General features: G+C 41.8%; 1 protein-coding gene across 1 annotated transcript in view; it reads right to left on the reverse strand.

The window, feature by feature from the left end:
- Positions 1-17,040, reverse strand: part of ATP2A2 (ATPase sarcoplasmic/endoplasmic reticulum Ca2+ transporting 2) — a 1,687,617-nt gene that overhangs the window by 1,639,490 nt on the left and 31,087 nt on the right. Inside the window, exon 4 of the mRNA XM_044069765.1 lies at positions 11,970-11,987. Coding sequence (XP_043925700.1) covers positions 11,970-11,987 — 18 coding nt within the window. The remainder of the gene's footprint in view (positions 1-11,969; positions 11,988-17,040) is intronic.

Below are 17,040 nucleotides of genomic sequence, written 5' to 3' on the forward strand. Positions count from 1 at the left end.
CCCCCCACCAGCTCCATCATAGACTTGATCCTTACCAATTCCCCCCACCAATATCACAATCACACCACCTTACCTGACTCACTCAGTGATCATCTCCTTACCACCATCTTAAGACACTACTCCCATATTCCTAAACCCCACCTTATCAAAGACTGTCGAAAACTATCAACTTTCAATTCATCCCAATTTAAGTCCATTCTCCACAACATAGATTGGTCCATCCTAAAACCACCTCCCCCTAAACAATGCTGTAAGCACTTTCAATAGCATCTTCATGAATACTCTAAACTCCTTAGCTCCCTCTAGGAAGATTAGAGTAAAATCAAACCATGCTCCCTGGCTCTCCGAAGAGACTATGTCCCTTATGAAACAAAGAGATCATGCTTGGAAAACCTGGACTAAAACTAAACAACCACATTTTCTTCAAAAATACAGGCAACTGAGGAACCTTGCAAAAAAACATACAACTAATGACAAAAAGTTATACTATAGCTCTGCTCAGCTTAACAAATCCAATCCTCGAAAATTTTGGTCAACTCTCAACAACATCCTCTATCCTGGAAAGCCCTCTAATCCCTCCCCATACGCTAACTCTTCCTCTCAGGAAACAGCTACCCTCCTGAATAAACACTCTCTTCCATCCAAAATCTGGTAACCTCCAAGCCAAACTCTACTTAGACACCCACCTCTCCAAGTCCCACTCACACAACTTTGTTTTCTTTTGAGCCAGTTCCCATTACTTGCATCAAATCTCTACTACTCAAGCTAAAACCCTGCTCTCCTTCCACTGACAATCTCCTACATTCCTCAAACTTGCTGCTGACTCAATTGCCTATCCTGTATCTATACTAATTAATCGATCTATTCTGGAATCAACTGTCCCCATCCTTTGGAAATCTTTCTTCACTATCCCTCTTCATAAAAGTGGAAACTCCACTGACCCTCAAACTACCGACCCATTCGCATTCTGTCCCCCCCTCCAAGATATTAGAAAAATGTATACACTCAAAGCTTCTCAATCACCTCCTCACACACCACTTACTTACCCCTACCAAACATGGATTTCGTCCTCACCACAGCACCACCACTGCCCTCCTCTCCTTTACTCACATCATTGCAGAGGCTCTAGACAACAATAAACTATTTTCCCGTCTCTTCCTAGATCTCTCCAAAGCCTTAGATACGGTCTCTCATCCTCTACTGCTATCCAAACTCGCAAATCTCCACCTATCCCCCTCCACACTTGCCTGGTTTAACAGTTACCTATCTGGCAGGGAACAATCTGTCAAATGGCTCTCATCCTCCTCACCTTTCCTTCCCATCTCCACTGGTGTTCCCCAAGGCTCCATCTTGGGACCCCTTTTAACATCTTCACCAACGATCTTTACACCTCATGCAAAGAATCCACCCTTATTCAGTATACCGACGACTCCACACTTATATCAATCTCAAATAACATTCCTGAACTACACTCCCTGACCCAACAGGCCCTACTATCCACTGAACAATGACTCTCTCACAACCTATTGATCCTAAATCCCAAAAAGACCAAACTCCTACTTTTCCTTCCCCGTTCTCTTTTTCATCACAAAACCTCTTTTTTTATTACATCTTCTACCAATACAAACATCCAACCTGACACCCACACCTAGGGGTCATTATCGATGATGAACTCAAGTTCAACCTACACATACTCAAAAAAAAAAAAAAACGAAACTAGGTCTGCTATATCGGAACAAAAAATCCCTAACCCCTGAATCTAGACTTACCCTGGGCCAGGCACTCCTCCTCCCCTCCCTCTTATACGCCGCCCCAGTTCTTACAAATATCCAGGCCTCCACTCCAAACAAACTGCAACAGACTTACCATAAAATAGCCAGATTCATTACCAACTCCCCATACAACTCACATCACTGCATTTCTTTAAACTCTCTTCAATGGCTTGAACTTCCCCAGTTTCTGCTATCTTATCAATTTCATATGCTACACTCTATTCTTTATAAACACTCCTTCTGTCCATCTCCCTTAGTCTCCATCTACATCCCATCCCTGACCCTCCATACTTCTAACCAACAATTACTTGATATCTACCACCCAAAAAGGTCAGTAGGCAAACTACAAACACTCCCTTGCCCATGCTTGGAACAAACTTCCCCTTGACTTACGTTCAATCTCCCACACCTCACACTTTAAAAATGAACTAAAAGCTTATTTTCTCAATTCCAGAACCTGCTCTTGCCGTGACCCTACCTAGTCTTCCTTCCCTTTATGTGCCCTCAAAAGGACCATACTTAGTACCTCACTACACCTCTCTCTCTCTCGTGTGTCTACTATGCATTTGCACAATTTTATACAAACAAAAAATGTTTATTGACCTATTGAACTATATCAATGTAAAATTGTTACTTAGCTTCTTTTTAATGCAACTGTAACCCAACATATGTGAATTGTTTTGCTATAACTGCTATTATATCAATATTGTTTAAAATTGTACTTGCTTTAAAATGCATTACTGGAGCTTTTCTCCTCGGGTCTCCACTGAAAATGGGCCACAAGCCCAGTTGGACAAACCCGGTTAACAAATGTCAATAAATATATATTATATACACACAGACACACAGACTCTTCCCTAAATGGGTTCCAATTGCTCTTTGTCCAACTATTTAGATCACTAGTCCAGTCAGTCAATATATGAAACGGTTCTCCAAGCCGTGCCAATTGCACAAGTGCAACAGTCATCAGTAAATCTAGATTTATTACTAATAATGGTAAGCAAATAGTCCAACTTTTGATACAAGGAACACAAATCACCGGTATTATCAGGCGTTACCTTTAGTTATACATACCATTTATTACACTATACAAGATATTTGTGGTTTATTTTATTTACTATTTTATTTTACATTTGTTGACCAGTATAGTCCGACTGGATACATGTCCTTTTTCAGCGGAGGCCTGGGGAGAAAAGCACTACATAACAGAAGTGAATAGTTCAAACATATTTTACATCGATTGACAGAGCAAGCAATTTATAGCAAACAATTCATCTGCGATATAGCTCACTTACATCATGTGCTATAAAGCATTCTTAGATAGATATATACACTTAGTTGTCTTACGAAGAGTATAGAGATGGTGCTATTCAGGAGTAAAGCAGGGACATAGCCAGTGGGATTTAAAATATGTTTTGGGAGTTGTCTTGAATAGGGGTAGTGAGGATTCTTGGGTAATTTGGGGAGGAAGTTCTTCCATATTTTGCCAACAGAGTTGGCAAACCGAGCATCCCCTGCCAAGTTATTGGATTTGATTGTTAGTACCTGTAGTCTTTTATGAGCATAGAAGTCTGTGGGTGTAATGAGGACATATAATGTTAAGTGCAGGTGTGTTATCTGGTAGGTTGAGGACTTTGTGTGCTATTATGAGCTGGTTGAACTGCAGTAGCTAGGCAGTTCAAGCCACCCATGCTGGTAGCAAACCTAGCAATGTGGTTGTAGCAGCAGGATAGTTTATTTAGGTCAGTTTTGTTCAGGTTTGTGAATAGGGGAGCGGCGTAAAGAACGGTAGAGAGTAGATGGGATCTGGCAATGGCAGTTCTTTCCTTACACCCCTTGCTAGGTTTGTTTTTATAGAGGGAGCCAAGTTTATTAATGGTTTTGATGGTCTGATTGATATGAATATCAAATTTGAGGTTATTATCTAGGATAACTCCTAGGTGCTTGGTATGGACTTCCGGAAAGAATTATCCAATTTTTGGAGTTTATGGTAAAGAATGGCTGGGGGAGAAAAGAAGAAGCTTAGTTTTGTTATGATTTATGAGCAGTAGTTAATTCGTGAGAGTTTTTGACGGAGTTGAAAGTGTTTTGGGTTAATAGCTTTAGTTCAGATGGAGAGGAGGCTGAGCAGATCAAGGTGGAGTCATCTGCATACTGAATGCAGTTGGCATTTGGGATGACCGTGTAGATTATTAAGATGAAGAGTAGGAGGCCTAATATAGATCCTTGGCGGACTCCTAGGGTGACGGGTAGCTGGGCTGATAGCTAGTTTTTCCATAGGACTGCCTGCTATCAGAGAGGTAGGACTGAAACCAAAGTAGGGAGTGGGAATCTAGGGAGATGGCCTTCAGGGTGCTGAGTAGTAGTTGATGGTTAACCATATCGAAGTCCTTGGATAAATCTAGAAAGAGTGCCGAGGAGAGTTTATTACGACTGTGATTAATGACATTGGAGAATGGTAGGAGAGCTATGGTAGTGCTGTGGGATGGCCTGAAACCGTGTTGGGAGTCAGCCAGCAATCTGTTCTGAATTAGGTGTGGCATAGGTTGTTTATGTACACATTTTTCTATGATTTTTGCAAGAGGTCACAGTATGGCTATCGGTAGGAAGTTTGACAGCTCTTTGGAGGTACCTCCTTTATGGAGTGGTATTATATGGGATTACTTTCCAGATTGAGGGGATGGTACCTTCGGAAATACTTCTGTTGATCAATATTAAGACAGGGTGAGCTATGGCGTCAGCGGCTTTTTGCAAGTACTCTGCGGGGAAGGAGGTCGGCGGCTAGGGTGGTAGGTTTTAGTTTTTTTTAATTAGGGCTCGGATTAGGGGAGTCTGAACAGGTTGAAAATTGAAGCATGGTTGAGTACCAGAGTTGACCGTACTTGGGTTAGAGCTGGTGGGAGTGAGTTGATTAGCTAGAGACTATAGTTTCTGTGAAGAAGCTACTGAAGGTATTGGCAAGGTCCTCTGGAGATTTGAGATTGGCAACTGAAGGAGGAGGGCTGGGTGTTTTGCCAGGGTGAAGAAGGTTGTTTATACCAACCAGAACTTTTGGGGGTTGTTGTGGTGTTTCTGCTGCAGATGGCAGTAGTAGTTTTTTTTTTAATCCACGATATTTTTTTAATTTAAGATAATAGATTTTTTGTATAATTTCTGAACTGGTGATATCCAAACTGGTCAAGTGGGGTTTTAGTAGCACACCAAGTGGTCCATGCTTTTTTATTGCTCAAGATTTTAGATTTAGTTTCTTTTTCCATTTTATCAGGAAGTCATTCTAAAACCTTCCCCATTGGGGTAGCTATAGACCACTGGTTGAAGCATATATATGACAAAGTACCTCATATTTTAAAAAAGACCTGTGTGATTTTTTAAGTAGACTGACAACCAATCTATGGAAGCAGTAGTTAACATTGATCACTATAAATGTAGTGGATCTCTTCTCATGTACTCCAAAACAGGAAGGCTTGGATGGATTCTGTAATAGTATTAGAAAACATGCGGGTATAGGATTGGACCGGACTAGGCTTACTGTGGATTGCATGACCTTAGTGTTAGAATATAAAATTATTCTCCAAGAAGGTGAACACTACAGGCAGACTAAAGGTGTGGTCATGGGAGTGGCATGTGCCCCCATATTTGCTAACCTTGTAATGGTGGATTGGGAAGAAAACCATATATTCAACAGCGAGTATTATAACATCAGATTATATACAAGGTTTTTGGATGACATTTTTATCATTTGGGATGGCCCCCTAGAGATGACAGAGCAATTCATTGGATATTTAAATAGTACTAGTGCCTTTCTGAAATTTACACATAGGTGTTAAACTGAAGGCATAGCATACTTGGATAGTTATATAGTTAATACCCCCATTGGTTTCAAATCTCATACTTAAAAGGAAGGATACCTTTAGTAACTTAGTGCCTTTCTGAAATTTACACACAGGTGACTAAAAAACTAAAAGGACTTAGACAAACTTAGTAACAATTATTTAGAATACAGAAGTAATCATCCTAGGAAACAAATGCGAACATAATTAAAGGGCAGTGCATTAGAGCTGCCAGGATGACATCATGTTATGATATGGTACAGGAAATTAAGTATATAGGTTCCCTATTTGAAGAAACAGGTTACCCTAGGGGTTTGATGGATGACATTATGAGATTTGTTACAAAAGAATGGGGTAATAAATATAAACTTATATTAGGGACTGGAATTATGCAAGATAAACCAAGTATGGAACACAATAATGATTCAAAATATAGTAGAGCATGTATATTGGAATATGGTCCCCATGTAGACAAAGTCAAACATCTTATTTGTGATAACTGGAATATTCTGAAAGCAGATGAAGATAGTAATCAAGTTAAAGAAGAAACACCTACCTTTGTATACAAGATGGCGAGGAACTTAAAAAGTAATTGAGAATAACAGCGAATTTAGGGGAAAGTACAACAGGATAGGACACACCAGAAAATATGGAAATTGCAAACAATGCAGCTTCATAATTGAAGCGGACCATGTTATTTTGGAAAACGTTAAGACAAAGGTTATGTTTAAACAGGGTAATTGTAATACCAAACGTGGTGTACATGGCTAAATATATAGAGTGTCTGTGGTATTACGTAGGTAAAATGGACAAATGTTTCAAGAATAGAATTTATGAACATTTATATAACATCCAGAAAAAAGATCACAATAATGCCCTATATAGACAGAACTAAAGGGGGGGGGGGGATCACAATTTCAAGTTTGGTAAACTGGTGATAGTATAAATCCAAGGGGAGGGAATATTAAGGCTATTTAAGGGGAGAAAGAAGTGGCAGTTGCTTCTTGATGCCTCACCCCCCCTGGATTGAATGACAGTATCCCTATAAAACCTGTATTGCAGGCATGTTTATGATCCAGTAAGTTATGACTATGAAATAATGGTAAAGTAGATTAGTTATTTATTCATTTATGTTATCCATTTATTTTTTATTCAACAGTGCAATTTTATGTACTGCATTAATATTTGTAATGAGCTTTTTAAAGAATTTGTATATTGCACAAGTGATAAAAGGGTTAGATATCACAAGTTAAGGAATTTTAGTGGTCAAACCCATTGGCGACAAAATTAGTTGATATTTAAACAGTTTTTTGCAATTAATTAGTATTCGGATGGTCCACATTGGGAGTGGATGAAAGCACTAAATAGTTTTGTTTTACAATAAAATGATTTATAGTATATTGGGTCGCCTACTTGGAATTTACTGGGAACCCCCTGTGCTCGATTTCCAGCATTTGTATATTTGTTCATTTTTTATTCCGATTTAGTATCTTTTGACAACCACGGTGCAGTATTTGTTTTGGTTCTAATAATTCGGGTAGGGGCAATCTAGGATGGCAAGGAATTTGGTATTGAAATAGTCCACTGCTACTTCCAGTGGTAGCTGTTTTAGGAGTGCCCAGTTGCAAGTTTTTCTGAGTTCATTTTGAAACTTTTCAAGGTTAAGTTCTTGCTGTTTCTAATTGATTTATAGGCGAGTCGGATGGGGTTGTCAACCCTGAGCTTAATATAGGCAAGACAATGGTCACTTAGATCATCAGGCAGGGTCCTTGACTTATACTGTAGGGGATTGCCATTGATAAGAATCCAGTCTAGGGTGGTTTCTTAGCTGTGGGGTTTACCGATCCTGGTGGGGGAGGACATTATCTGTGTAAACCCATGTAGGTTAATATGAGAGGTAGGATATTCTGAGAAACAGGTGTTCCAATCAATGTTAACGTCTCTTAGAACAATGGTTTCCTGGGGGTAGTTACTGGATAACCAGTGCAGGAGGTTTTCTAGGGTGTCTGTGTTCTTACCTGGGGGAATGTAAATGCAAACAATATACCTACATTTGTTTTTATTTATTTGTAGTTTGGTAATAAGTATTTCTGCATTGTTAATCTGGGGTGGCTGTTTGGTGTCTGTGGTAGCAGTTAGGGTAGACTTGTAGAGCACAGCTACCCCACCACCCTTCCTCGAGGTCCAGTCTAATCTAAGTATGTTATAACCTAGTGGTGTTACCTCGGTGTCTTTGGTTGAAGGTTTTAACCAGGTTTCTGTAAGGCATAGTATGTCCGGAGTATTTACTGCTAAGAGGGAGTGCAAGTTATGGACCTTATTATTTAAGCTTCGGATGTTAAGATGGCAGGCCAGGAATGAGTTAGGGGGCCTATTTTACAGGGCATTGTTGGACTGAGTGGTATGGGAGCTGAGGTTAGTAAGGGAGGATGGGCCAGCGTTTGGGTGGATGTCGCCATCCTTCATGAGGTTATTCTTTAGGCTACGAGTTTCAACAATTTATTTATAAGTTTTTGATAGTAGCTGGACTTTGGGTGAATATAATTAGATCTATTGCGTTGGTAGTAGTTGGGGTTATAGAGTTGCATGATAGGGGAATACTAAAGTAGCTGATATTGTATAAAGCTGGGGGGGGTCAAAGTTTGGAATTTTGGGTGGTGAAATCCTGGGTAGTACTGATTTTTATAGGTGGTAAGGTGATATGAGACAAGGAATAGTGCTAGTAGAGAGATAGAGCTAGAGATAGGAATAGTTTGGGAGCTGTCATTTTGACTAGCGGAGTAATTTTCTTGGAGTTGTGTTTAAGCAGAAAAATATTCAGAAGGTTTGGCGTTTACTTCAGGCTGTGAGCACTACTATGAATAAGTGTGCCCCCTATTGGTTAGAAAGGAGGGGGTGTGGTTAATGTAGTTTGAAATTTAGCACAACTAGGGGAAGGTGGAAATTGGGGGCAGGTGAAGTACTGAGCGAACTCAAGCGGAGCGGGCTAAACTGGATAACAACAGTTTGGCTAGGGCGAGCGGAGCAGGGCTAAGCCAGATAAGAGTTTGGCTAAGACGGATAACAAGAATCCCTATAGTCGGCACATGTAAAGATAAGCGTTTTACTAACTATAGACGGATGTCTGAAGGTTACACAGCCCGATGAATTTAACAATTCCAGTGGAAGTAAAGAGCATGTACTTTATCACTAGCCAGCTATTGCACTGACTGTACTTTTAGCCAATTTTTAGTAGGATTTACTGGTAATATGGGGGTTTAGTAGTTTATGTTTGCTCAAGAGACTATTGACAAGTGCTTGGACGGAGTGCAGTTAAGCACACAGAGCACAATTAAAATAAGACAGGTGATGGTAACCTTATGCAGTAATTAGCAATAGCGGAGCAGGCTGTTATAGCCTTCCGAGGTTAGTCTCTTGTAGGAAGTGATCTTTTTAATGTTGCAAGACTTTCAATGGAGGCAGTAAGGGTAGCAAACCTAAAAAGGGGATATGGTTATTAGATCAGTGCTACCTTTGCTGCAGACAGTGTCATGAGTACATTCCAGTCATTTAAACATGCAAACAATCCCACTAGCATCCTATCCCTTGCAAACAGTCCAAACAGTTAACGTGAGCGTTTTATACAGTTTAAACAGTAAATATATCAGTGCTTACTTATTTGCACTCGTTGTACACATTTGTGGAAAAATACATCACTTAGCATTGCAATATGAACAATTAGTTAAGGAATTAAACAAGATAAGTAGTAAGCTTTAAAATCACAGGAGAGTTAGCTAGCACATTTAGATATGGTTGAAGTTGTGTGTGCCAGGCTAGACAAAGACTACTCTCAGTTTCAAGTACGAATCTCTTTACTACTTATAGAACTTGATAACAGACAATATTTATAGTTTAGTAAATCATTAATAGCATACTCATTTAAAGAGTCCATATTCATCTTCAAATAAAACATTATAAAAAGGAATAATCAAAATCAGTTACTGCAAAGAGAACTTATAGAAACTTCTGTGAGAAAAATCATACAAACAATATACAGCTAAATAATAAGGGTACAGTAAAGTTGTTGCTCTGACTGTACAAGTTCTGAAAGGACGTCTGAAAGGTCGGCCAAAAAAAGTGTTCTTACCATAACATTCCATCTTTGTCAGTCTTCATTCATTCATTCATGACAGTTAGGTCTCGGTTCCGCTTTCAGAACCAACTCTGCTGTTGTAACAAGCTCACGCCAGCCAGAAACTCTCGAGCCAAGGCTACTCATAGTGCCTCTCTTCCCTTCCCTTCAGATCAAGTTTGCCTGTAGACATAAAAAGGCGAAGCTTGGTCTGAGCAACTGCCCTACTACAGTACTAGGACTAGTTCTGAACCTCCAGGAGTCTTTGGAGGGGGTAGGAATGTGGGATGTCAACAATGAATGAAGATAGACAACACAGACGGAATGTTATGGTAATAACATAACTTCTTTATCTGATGTTGTCAATCTTTATTCATTCATGACAGCTGGGAGTTTTATTCATTCATGACAGCTGGGAGTCCCTAGGTACTTATGTCCCGGGAGGCCCTATGGAAGGATATTCCTGAGCACTAGAGCCAAAGGATGCTCTTCCCCTGGGGACCATATCCAATTTGTTATGAGTGATAAAGGTATGAGGGGTAGCTCAAGTAGCTGCTGTGCAAAGGTCATCCATGGAGGCTCTAGAATGAAAGACCACTGAAGTGGAAACTGATCTGGTAGAAGAAGCATGGACTTTAGTTGATAGACTAATCGCTCAACCATTTCGACAAGGTGACTTTGGAAACTGATTTGCCCAGTCGCGTATCTGAAAAAGACAAACTGTCCAATTTTCTGAAGGATTTCGTTCCAAGTAAAAACGTAATAGTCTGTGTACATCCAACAAATGCAAACAATATTCTCTTTTGTTTGAAAAATTCAGGAAGAAAACTGGCAGGTCAATGGATTGGTCAATATTTGAGTCCAAGACAACTTTGGGCAGAAAGGAGGGGTTTGTCCTAAGGGATACTCTCTCTTTATGAAAGATATATGGGTGTTTTACACACACAGCCTGCAATTCTGATATTCTCCTGGCTGAAGTGATGGCTACCAGAAATAAGGTTTTCGGAGATAAAGATATGATATCACACGTGGCTGCTGGCTCAAGTGCTGACAGATCAAAGTTTGTAAGACTAACGTTAAATTCCAAGGTTCAATGGGCTCTTTAAAAGGTGGCTTCAAATGCATAAGTCCCTTTAGGAAGGTTTTGCAGAGGTGGCGAGATATCTAGGAAAATCGAAATAATTATGGAAATTTTGAAATGGCCGCTAAATGAACTCATAGTAGAAGCTGAGGCTCCTGATAAATATTCTAACATTTTAAGAGACTGAAAAGGGGTCAACTCCTCCTTCAGACCAGATCACAAATCTCTTCCATTTACTAAGATACAAGTTTCCTGGTATACGGTTTATGGGAAGCCAGAAGTATCTTTTGTACTGGGGAAGATGAAATATTCTGCCTGGCAATTACTGGAAGTGGAGGTACCAAGCAGTTAGCTTGAGACTTGGTAGGTTGGGATGGACCAGCCCCTGTGGATGAGACAGCAGTCCCAGAGTTGGGTCCAGAGCCCACGGATGGTGAATTAGGTGAGGCCAAATAAAGGGGAACCAGACTTGACGGGGCCAATAGGGTGCAATGAGGATAACTTCGCTTCTCAACCACTGCACTTTCTTCAAAAACTGGGGTATTAAAGGAAGTGGAGGAAAGGCATAAAGCAGTCCCAGGGGCCAGTCGTGCAGAAGAGCATCTCACGGGGACTCCCCCTGAGGGGGAATTACGGCAAAGTAGCTGCTGCATTTGTGAGAGATGAAAACAGATTGCAGCAAGGCTGACAAACAACGAAAGATCTCCGTTGCTACTATGGGATTGAGACACCACTCGTGAGGCAGGAGAATACATCTGCTCAGTTTGTCCACAATCAAGTTGGAATTCCCCAGAATGTGCATTGCAATCAGAAAGCAGTCGGAGGCGATCACCCATTACTATACTCTCAGGGCTTCCCAACATAATGGATAAGATCTGGTTCCTCCTGGTTTGTTGATGTACCAGACGATCAACATGTCTGATTGGATAGCAATGGTCCCCGATGCAAGGGCAAATTGGAATGCTTGCAACACTAAAAAACTTACCGCCCTCAGTTCTAGGATACTGATATGCAATTTGGCCTCAAAGGGGCACCAAGTGCCTTGGACGGTCTTTTCCTGAAAATGCCCCGCACCCCATCAGGGATGCATCCGTGGTCACTACTGCCTTGGGCTGAGGGGGAGAAAAAGGGCGATTCCATAACTCCTCTTCTGGCTTCATCCACTAATTCAGAACCTGCCACCAATCCAGAACCTGCTTGCATCAATCTATTATGCAGATTGGATAAGACATGGGGTGTGCTAACAGAGACCACTGTGACGCTAGCAGCCATTGAAGCAGCCTCATGTGGAACCCTGCCAGGGGAACTAGGGTGATTGTTGCTACCACTGACCCGCTACCACTGACCCTGGTAATTATAAGACTAAGCGAGCTGGGACTATGTCTTGAGAGAGTATCACTTGGAGCTGTGACCTTAAACTTTTGTAGTCTGAAGAAGTAGAGCAACCACACAGGATCTCGTGTTGAATGTTGCTCCAATGAATTCTACGCTCTGACTGGGAGCCAGTTTTGACTTTCCTTTGTTTATTGAAATGCCCAAGAACTTTGCTAGCTCTAGAATGTAGTGCAAGGCATGAGGCAGCAGATGTCTGGTGGGGGCAGTAAGGACCCAATAGTTTCAATATGGAAACGTCCAGAAGCCTTGCAGCCTCAGATGAGCTGCTACCACTGCCATGCATTTGGTGAACACCCTGGGGGTTGTGGCGAGACCAAAGGGCAGTGCGCGAAATTGGTAATGATTGGCTCCCAGCCAGAAGCAAGGGATCTTCTGGAACATTTGTCCATTTTTGTGTGGTAATACTCATCCTGAAGGTCTATCGAGCACATCCAATAGTCTTTCTCCAGAAACTGAAGGATAGACTGAACTGTGACCATCCGGAATATTGTCCGTCTGACAAACTTGTTGAAAATACTGAGGTATAGAATCGGCCTCCAATCCTCTGTCTTTTCTGGCACCAAAAAGAATCTTGAGTAAAATTTGGATCCTATGTGGTCTGGTGGGACTGTTTGGATGACTTTTTGAGCAGCTTTTGAATTTCTTGAGCTGCTGCGTCTCTCTGACTGGGTGGAACATCAGAGATTCGCCTTTGGGGCCTTGGATAAAGATCAAAGGGGATATGGTAACCTCTGGTAAATTTTCTGCACCCAAGAGTCTGATGTTATTGAATGCCAGGCAAAGTGGTGCAGAGAGAATCCCCCCCCCCCCCGACTGCCTCGAGAGGTAAGCAAATTGGGCCGCTCCTCAGGAACATTCATAGGGTTGCCCAGAGAAAGAATCCCTGGAGCCCTGGTTATGCGGGCCCCCCTCTTTCACTTGAGGGGCGTCTTCCTGATGAGTCCCACCCTCCAGTCCCGGGGAGAAAACTCGCCACATGTCCCAAAAACGCCCTTGGGACTTCCTGAACCACATCTTTCCACTTCTCCAATTCCTGGAATAGGGTTGTTGAGGAGTAAAAATACATACACCCACAGCAGAAAAGGGTCTTTCCATCCTTTTCACACCAGGCTAATGTATCTTAACTTTTGGGCCAAACGGCGAGGAAACATCAACAGAACCATTGACGAAGGAAGACTTTAAGGGGTCCGCAAAGTCACACGAGCATCCATGTGTGACATCTCATGACAACACCTGCACCCGCTGCTCTGGCCACCCCTTCGGTTGTATGTGCAATCAACTGCATGGACGAGATGGATTCTAAGGTCTCAAGCTGGAAGGCAACTTTATGTACCTTGTCAGACACTGCTCCTGCTAGGGTTTCTGAGAGCTCAGTGATCTGGTCCCTTTGAACACAGGTGCCAAATAATTAAAATGACCGTATGGCAAAGGTCATTGTAGCATAAACCCGCTTCCCTAATCTGTCCAACGTCCTAGACTCAAGGTCTGGAGGACGGATAGTAGGACTCTCCTCTGTCAGTTCCTTCTTTGTGGCCGCCGCCACCACCATAGCATCTACCTCTAAACCCTTGGAACAGTGGGGTTGATACTCTGGGGAGAGTGAATTTTGACAGTTCTCCAGGGAATTTGCTAAATAGTGTCAGGGGTTTTCAAAGCACACTGCATGATGAGCTTGACTAACTCATCTGCAGGCAGGGTCACCCAGCAAGTAGAAGATCAGGCACGGAAAGCCTGCAAGAAGGCAGATTCCTTGGAGGAAGGGTTGGTTGACTTCCAATCACCCTTCTGCTTTAAGATTTCTAGAATGTCTCCAAAGAAGACATCTTTCAGGGGGCGACTGTGGGGACCCTTCCCCTTCATTGTAATCTGTATCCTCATAGGTTGGTACTAGGCTATCAGCCCTAGGGCCTATACAAGCCTAGCCATAACAATTCACTGGCTATTTCTTCCCACACTGACAGATTCTTCCAAAGAATAAACGTACTTCCTCTTGCATGATCTCTTATAAGGTAGCTCATCAGAAGGAGGTCTGAGGAGGCCTCCGAAAGAGGGTAACCTGTGGTAGGGTGTCTTGCTGCTCCTGTGCTCGTTGCCCCAATGTAATATACTGTGACAGCTGCAAGCCAGAGGATACATAGCTATAACATTCAGATGCAGAGGGTGCTGTGAGCCTGCTGAGGTGAGTTTTCTCTCCATAATCTGAAAAGCAGGCTCGCCTGAAGAAGTATGGGAGCTCAGAACAGAGACAACCTCCGAACCAGGGTTACAGCCCTCTCCAAAGAGCTCACCCCCAGAGGAGCTGCGAGAGGACTCGGAACCGTCAAGGCAATCTGAACCGTAGATGGTGCTGTGTGGGGGGAGGGGGGTATCAGTGCCGTACTAGGGATTCCAGAGCCAGCAGCCAAGTCACAGTCCTGTGGGTGGGTCGGCTTAGACTGAGCAGAGGTCCACAGAGTTGGTTCTGGAACCAAGGTGATCTCTGTACCAAAGAAGTTGGTGTCAGAATGCTGTGCCCATCCCTAGGGAAGCAGCTGCTGCCATTAGTAATATGGTTGGCTCCATTTTTCTTGTCAAAGAAACTGAATACCAATCATGTATCTACTCCCTAAATTTCTTTGAATAGGAGTAGTTTAGTGGGTCTGGCTCGGGGTTTAAATTTAGGCCACTGATCCTTCTTGCAAAATAGTTTCTGGTAAAAGAAAGAGGGATTGTTTTCTTAAAGATATTCAACATTCTGAATCTGAACAGGAAGTTGGAGGCAAGGATAGTGTCTGTGTGTCTTTCTCTCTTCTCAGATTTCATTCAGACTTGGCGAGCTCATTTTCGACTTGGCGAGCTCATTTTCTGATTTTTCTCCTGTGGAGGTTTCTCTAAGAACATTACTAGAATGTGACAATGTTTTCAGTGGGAGAACACTGCAGTTTCTCAGTCCCTCAGAAAATGCTGAGTTAAAGGATTTTCTAGAGTCTATACCCATTCTTTCTCTTCTGTCTTTAGAGGATGTGCGTTACTGACTGCAGTTTTCCTGATAGTCGTCCAGCTGTCACTAAAAAGGCAGTTAGTAATGCATATCGTTCCTCCGTCTTGTACATTATGTACGGTTCCCAATCTTGACCCAGCAATTAGTTTATCCCCCTGCTACAAATAGTTAATTCCAATCATCCTCTTTCTGATAAGGATGGGAAAATTACTGATCAGTGTGGGAGAGGTGTATCTTCTGCAGCTTTGATTTTCAGATTTTTGAATTGTCAGGCTCAGTTTGTTCTGACAGATTGTGAAATTATGAGGAATGTTTTATCTTCTTGAGAGGTAAAATCTGCCTTAAATAGCTTAGTCCTTTTCTATTGCAAAGGTCCGTACTTCATTGATGCTTCTTCCAAAGCTCTGACCACTGGCACCATTTTGTGGTTTGCATAGTTACATTCTCAGAACCTCCCAGGTGTTAAAAATATTTTAAATTCTCATGTGGATAGAGATTTGGAGTTTGTTCCCTCTGCTACAGAGGTGATAAAGTATGATGACAAGGCAAAGCTGATCCAGAGAATATTGCTAAGATTTTTCAGCTTCCCTTTTCCAAATTTTGCAAGGGATTTTCTATCCTCCCGTTTTGATAAAATAGTCTTGACAAAATACAGGTAAAACAGACATTTAATAAGAAATGGTAAGGGGGTTCCAAAAAGTCTTGAACCTCCCAAAAACTAAGGACAGTCAAAGTCTGAATAAGAGCTTGTGACCCTCTCTCCTCCTCCATAAAGTCAACCTCCATTTCTCTCTAACAGGTTCAGGCGGTGGCAGTGGGAGGAAATTCCTCCTTTTCAGGGGGTCACTCCTCATCCTGCAGATCGGATTCCTGTTTCCAGTAGTCCATCGCATGCTGCCCAAAGAGTGATGGAACCTAAGGAAAGATATTTGTTTAAGAATGTTCCTGTTGCCAAAGAAAGAAAATTATTGGAGAGAAGTTTTGGATCTTTCTTCATTACCACTTTTTATGATAGTGCCCAAATGCAAATGATGTCACTCTAACCTGTTGTCTCTTCTTCCTCATTCAAGTTTCCTGGTAATGCAAGACTTAAAAGATGATCATCACTTCCCTATTTATCCAGACTTCAGATTAAGGTTTTGTGAGTCGAATTCAATTCTCTAGCTTACAGTTTGTGAACACTTTTGATGCAGTGGATAATCCAAAGTGAAAAGCTCTATTTGTAGCCCATTGCAGATAGAGGACATCCACATTTGTCCATGTTTAGAAAACTTGCTCATTACAAATTCTTCAAAAAAGTGTAAGGATTTACTTGGTGCAAGATCTCTTGCACATGATGGGATTACAACAGAACATTCAAAAGTCTGTCTTGATTCTTTCACACATGAATTGTGTTCCTGGGATGTCCTCTAGGCACCCCAGTTGAGATTTTCTTCCACAGGAAAAACAGATTTATCTAGATATGTCTCTGAGGTTTTCCACTCAGACTTTGGACCTTGCAAGGGTGTACACCTTGGCATTTTGCGTCTCGTGTCATTTATGATAGGATGCCTCTGGCAAGACTTAAAAATAAAAAAATCCTAGTGCTGAGTTTTGTCAGAAGAAAAATCTTTCTGTGGAGACAACAGATTTTCTTAAATCCAGGCTTCCCCTTTTCCTGCCTGGCTCCAAAGGAAATGGGCATCACAAATGCTTTAGACTTTGCTTGGGGGAACAGTTTCAGGAGTGATAAAAGTTTAGGGGATGCGAGACAAAAAGGACAGACACAAGCACATAAATATCAAGGAAATGCTTGCCCTGTTCAAGATACTCCACTCTCCGAATCATCTTTGGTCCCTTCGACCTCTTCAAGTGGTTGCAGACTACCACGG

The sequence above is a fragment of the Protopterus annectens genome, chromosome 4.part0 (assembly GCF_019279795.1).
Source record: "Protopterus annectens isolate FY-2018-M chromosome 4.part0, PAN1.0, whole genome shotgun sequence".
NCBI classification, from domain to species: Eukaryota; Metazoa; Chordata; order Ceratodontiformes; family Protopteridae; genus Protopterus; species Protopterus annectens.